At 36.3% G+C, this 5,805-nt stretch overlaps 1 protein-coding gene across 1 annotated transcript in view; it reads right to left on the bottom strand.

The window, feature by feature from the left end:
* The window catches only part of pcsk6 (proprotein convertase subtilisin/kexin type 6), a 101,519-nt gene that overhangs the window by 42,408 nt on the left and 53,306 nt on the right, over positions 1–5,805 (bottom strand). Inside the window, exons 9-11 of the mRNA XM_016452194.1 lie at positions 5,075–5,175; positions 3,498–3,601; positions 2,302–2,419 (exon numbers count right to left, since the gene is read on the bottom strand). Of these exons, the coding sequence (XP_016307680.1) occupies positions 2,302–2,419; positions 3,498–3,601; positions 5,075–5,175 (323 nt within the window). The remainder of the gene's footprint in view (positions 1–2,301; positions 2,420–3,497; positions 3,602–5,074; positions 5,176–5,805) is intronic.

Here is a 5,805-nt window from a genome sequence, read left to right as displayed (position 1 = left end):
CAAACCTCCTCCTGCCCAAACTATCTCAGCTCTCCGTGCCCATCTCCGTCTGTCAGTGGATCAACAGCTTCCTGACAGACAGGCAGCAGCTAGTGAGGCTGGGAAAATACACATCCAGCACCTGTAAGATCAGCACTGGCGCCCCCCAGGGTTGCGTCCTCTCCTGTGTAAACATACCTGGCAATAAAGCTCATTCTGATTCTGATTCTGATGATTGACAGCCACAGCGCTGTCACAGCCACATGATTTTCCACAGCGTCTTGTTGTCTTCGGAGCATCTTTATCGTTTGGTTTCTGCATAGACCTGCGTTTGCCTCTCTCATTATTTACACTACATGTGTGAATCGGTGGGCGGGGCTAAACAGGCAGTGATGTAGAAGCAGGCGTTGATCTTATTCTGTTGAGGCGGGGTTTAGCCTCATTATTACGTCATAAAGTGGCACATTCCACAACCCGTCGTTTTGGCAGATTGACTTCAATATAAGCTGTTTTTAGACTAACAAGAAAGTTTTGAGTTCTGAAACTTACAGGATGTTTTTATAGTACAATGACCTCTTATATGTCAAAAGATCAAGGGAATTTTAATTTCTCCGTTCACGACCCCTTTAAAAAAATGCTAATATACAGTGTCACTACTTTTAGTTAGTTACTCCTCTAAACTGTCATACAAACGGTGCTGGATCAAACAAAAATTAAGAATGTTTTGCAACATCTCCTACTTCCTTTGTATGCAGGAAGTGTCTGCTCAATATCCAACAGCACTGCGGCACAGCAGACAAATTGAGATACTCCTGGAAATATGGACACTTTGTCATAAGGCCTAGTAGCTTGCCACAATATCTCAGTAATTCAGAGCTCTTAGAGGTTATATCGAGGGGATTTGAATTGAGAATTGAAGTGTTGTACTGAATGCGCAAGTGATTCATCTCGACACGTCTGCTGATTGTACGTCGCTCTTCAAAGCAGCGCGCGACACGCCATCCCTCTCGAGACCCGATGATGATTCACATTATGAGCTAATAACGCTTAGACATGCTCCAGTTCCCACCCCTGCCCTGCTGATGGAAATAAATGCCTCCAATTATTCCCATCAGAATCAGACATTGCTGGAAATTAAAAAGCAGGATTTGTTGCAGAGACGTCCAGATTCAATAGGGTCACATGTGAGGATGGGCGTCTGGAAACGGATCAATAGATTCGGGATGTTTTCCACATTATTAAAGGTGTTTTAAACGAATGAGATGAGACAGTAACTGTGATGGGTGGTATGATAGCATATATACAGTTTCATAACATGGAGTCTTTTGTTTTTAATGCAGGTTTTATAGCATTTGTGATGGATCGTCCATTTGGGTTTCTGGACCACTTGGACCTTCAAGGTTTTATGAAGATCCAAGTAAGGAAAATGTAAGGACCAAATTGAAGGAAACACAATACGTCAATATATTCTCTAAATGTAAACGTCTAGAGAGCAGAAAATGAGTTGGATTAGCAACAAATTGAAAATACAACTTTCAGCAGATCTCCATTATGCTTTCATTCATAACATTTAACTAGAATATGGAAATAACTATTTCTGTATCTTCTGATCACACTGCAAAAAATATATTCTTCTTCAGTATTTTTGCCTTGTTTTCCAGTACAAAAAGTTTCTTAAATCAAGATGCATTTAGAAGCAAAACGACCAGATATGAAGTCTAAGACTTTTTAAGACCCGCAGAAGACCTGGTCATGTGCAATCGCCTTTAAGTTTGCACAAATCGAAGGAGAAAATAATCAAATGAGATGCAGCACCTTTCATTTGTAAAGTATTTAATTCACTGGAATATTCAGATGAATGGATGGATAGATATATATTATCTTCTGCTCCCCAAGGCTGCATTTATTTGATCAAAAATACAGTAAAAACTAGAACAATTTTAAAATATTATTACAATTTAAAATAACTGTTTTCTATTTGAATATGTTTTAAAATGTAATTTATTCCTGTGACGCAAAGCTGAATTTTCAGCATCATTACTCCAGTCTTCGATGTTGAAAACAGTTGTGCCTTATAAATAAACAGTTGATAAAAACTTCAAGTAAATTTATATTGGTTTATGGGTATTTCAACATTTGTACTGGAAAACAAGATACCTTTTTTGGAACATTTAAATGTTGTTAATGTCACTTTTGATTAATTTAATGCATCCTTGATGGATATACTGTAAGTATTAATTTCTTTCAAAGTATTTCAGTAAAATACTGAGTAGAAGCGAGTTATATTTGTCCGTGTGAAAGCTGAAGTGAGTTTCTCCTCACCGGGTTCTGCGGTCAGAGGTTTTGCTGCAGGTGTGCTGAGGAGGAACGTTTCTCCACTTCTTGGCTTCCACCACCATGGCCTCGGCATCCACCAAACCAAAGCCATACAGATGACTGACTAGAACCACACACACACACACCAAATGTTAAACAGGTAAGGATGTCACAGACAGCAGAATGTCCAGACTTAAATAAGACTATCTGAACTTATTTAGATGACATTCATGCTGAAATAGTATTTACTAATAGTGTCACCAATATGGGGTTTTAATGCTGTTGTTGATATCTAGAGTCCAGGGCAGATATTGCTGATATGTTATGAAGAATTAATTTTAAATTTTTATTTTACATAAATACACTTAATCAGATTTCTGAAAATGTAGGGTTTGTTTTCAGAGAATATATCTTAAATTAAGTTGACTTTTCTTAAGCTACTGGCACAGCTTTTTCAACATTTTTAACTAAGTTTATCCTTGCACAATTTGCCAACGAAGAAGGAAAAATGAACATAATATTAAAGATATTAAAGATACATTCACCCAAATCATCTGCTGAATCTCAAGTTGTTCCAAAACTATGAGTTTCCTTCTTCCGCTGAGTCATTGACTTCCATAGTATATTTTTCCCATACTATGGAAGTCAATGACTACCGTCAACTGTCTGGTTACCAAAATTTCAAATATTTTGTGCTCATTTTTTGCTTAATATTTTTGTGTTCAACAGAAGAAAGAAACTCGTACAGGTTTGGAACCACTTGAGGGTGAGTAAATGATGACCGAATTTTCATTTTTGGGTGAACTATCTCTTTAAGTCTTATTATCTTTATCTTAAATAAATTAATGTTGGTTTATGGGAAATTGTATATTCTATTGGAAAACAAGATAAAAATTTGGAATAAAAAAATATATAATTTTTTTGCCTTGTAAATTAGGGAATCACTCTCATGCATTCCCAAAAAACATGACTTGATGTTCTATTCCACTAAAAATAAAAAAATACTAAAGAGTACCAAGATATTACCATGCGTTTTGACATATGTGTCAGAAATGTGCCATATAAAATCAAGCTGATCATATGAGTCCACTTTATTACATTATGAGTGACAAATAATAATCATAATAAATTATAATACACCACACATCTACATTTTAAACTGTGTAAATATCATGCAGAAAAGTCATTTCCATTCTGTTCACCTTTGTGTCCGGCTGCATTGGTTTTCCAGTCACTGGCTTTCAGGTGAGCTTGTCTCGACGTCTTCACGAAGAGATGCTGGACATCTCTCCAGGTTATCAGAGGACTGAAAGATAACATGAGAAAGAAAAGAGAGAACTGTTCTCTGTAGAACAACAGCTAGTTTATTTGGTTTTGGGAATTGAATTACAATTCTGGTTTGCTTCCCATCTGAGAGGCTCCGTTTGTAGGGGCTTTTGGGACACTAATTCAATTTAGTGCAACAACTGCATCCAAGCAGCTCTCTATGCTACACGTCGCTTTATTCCACTTCTGCTGTCATGAGTCTCACGCACAGACAAATACGTGGAAAGATCACGTCAGTAAGTTCAACAGCAGTACTCCTGCTTGTGTGATACTGCTTAAATAGATTAGTGGTTTTCAGTCTGTGGCTAACATTACATGAAGTTTTGGTCAACAATATAAAATACACACATCATGCCTCAAATGTAAATATAATTTAGTTTCGAGAGCTGAAACCACAATATACACATACATGATTACGCTAAATTGAATTACAGTCCTAAAAGCCTTTACAAGCAGAGAATCTCAGACAGAAAGCAAGATTAATTCAATTTTGATTTCCTTAATATTTTGTTTTACTGATGGAAAAAAAAGGTTTATTAAAAAAGCTGAATTTAAAATAAACATGAAAAGTGATTCCTTCCTTCCATGTAAATCAATGTAAATGTTGCAAGACAGTTGCTAGGCTGTCATAATAACAACAGTAATATATTTGTCTACGCACTTAATTTGAAGCATTTAAGCGAAAGCCTTTTGTTTTTAAATGTCATGATCAAAGATGCATACAATAAATTCAGGCAGGCTGATGTGTCACATTGCAGAAGAACTGAGGAGTGATTATGAAGTGCAAGTGTTCAACAGTAAGTAAATTTAAAGAGATAGTTGACTTAAAAAGGAAAATCCTGTCATCATTTATTCCAAATGTCAATGCACACATTTTAAAAGACACTCAATATTCAGTTATATTACTGACTTGACTGCATTGGATGAGAACACAACTTGATCTGAATTGAGCTGGATGATGATGATACTATTGTCTTCTATAGAGCTGCTTTACTGCTGAATCGAATTTGTTTCAAATTTGACAAATGCCACATCGACACGATTACAAAACTGAATTGAATCAATGCTGAACTGACTGGAGCTGAAAAATGACACTACTGTCTTTTTAGAGCTACTTTACAGCAGAAATGAATCAATTTGTCTCATATTTGAAAAAGTTTGCATCAATGATTCTGTTATTTCTCTGTTTTGTACTTTGAAGCTGCTTTGATACAATCTGTATTGTACAAAGCACTACATCATGGGCAAAAAACAAATTTTTTCAAAATATCTTCTTAAACAGGTTTAGAACAACATAAGGGTGAGTAAATGATGACAGAATTGTCTCTTCAAGCCAATAAAAAATTAAATATTAAATATCAAAATTGAATATAAAGAAGCAGTTTCTGCATCTGTTTTATGGGGAAATAATGTCAAAATTGTGGAAAGTGATGTAGAGGAGCGGAAAACTGACTTTGCCTCCAGAGCGAGAGCGATGACACCCGCCACCATGGGTGCAGACACGGAGGTGCCTGTGTGTCCTTCGGTACATCTCTGACGCAGGTCTGTGGTCACCTGGTACCAGAAACACACAAATACAGAGCGTTAGAGAGTTAACAACTTCAGTTTACTGTACATGCAGACAAAGTGGACAAATGGTGTCCTTTAAACCTTATTAACAGGTACAGCAGGTCTTCTAGATTTGCATGTCTTCTGTTTAGGCAAAGTCCTCCTCAATAAAATGAACATTTGCTGAAAATGTGCTCACCCTCAGGCCATCGAAGATGTTAATGAGTTTGTTTCTTCATCAGAACAGATTTGGAGAAATGTAGCATTTCATCACTTGCTCAGCAATGGATGCTCTGCAGTGAATGGGTGCCGTCAGAATGAGAGTCCAAACAAGTCAAGTCAAGTCAAGTCTGCTTTATTTTCAATTCTTATACATGTACAGCACATACACACAGAGAATTGAAATTGCGTTACTCTCAGACCCTTGGTGCATACAGATAACACTAACAGTAGAACATAAATACAGATATGCAGATTAAGTATAAAATACAACTATACAAATATACAAATAAGGTCAAATGTAAAAAAATATATAAAAAAATATATATAAAGCAGCACACGGCACATGGCAGATAGAGTGCAAACCAGTGAAGTAAACAACAGTGCAGATATAATGATTTGTAGTGCAAAAAGAGC

The sequence above is a fragment of the Sinocyclocheilus anshuiensis genome, unplaced genomic scaffold (genome assembly GCF_001515605.1).
Source record: "Sinocyclocheilus anshuiensis isolate Anshui unplaced genomic scaffold, SAMN03320099.WGS_v1.1 scaffold579, whole genome shotgun sequence".
NCBI lineage: Eukaryota > Metazoa > Chordata > Actinopteri > Cypriniformes > Cyprinidae > Sinocyclocheilus > Sinocyclocheilus anshuiensis.
Note: the sequence above shows the minus strand (reverse complement) of the source record. Positions and strands in the feature narration are given on the sequence as shown.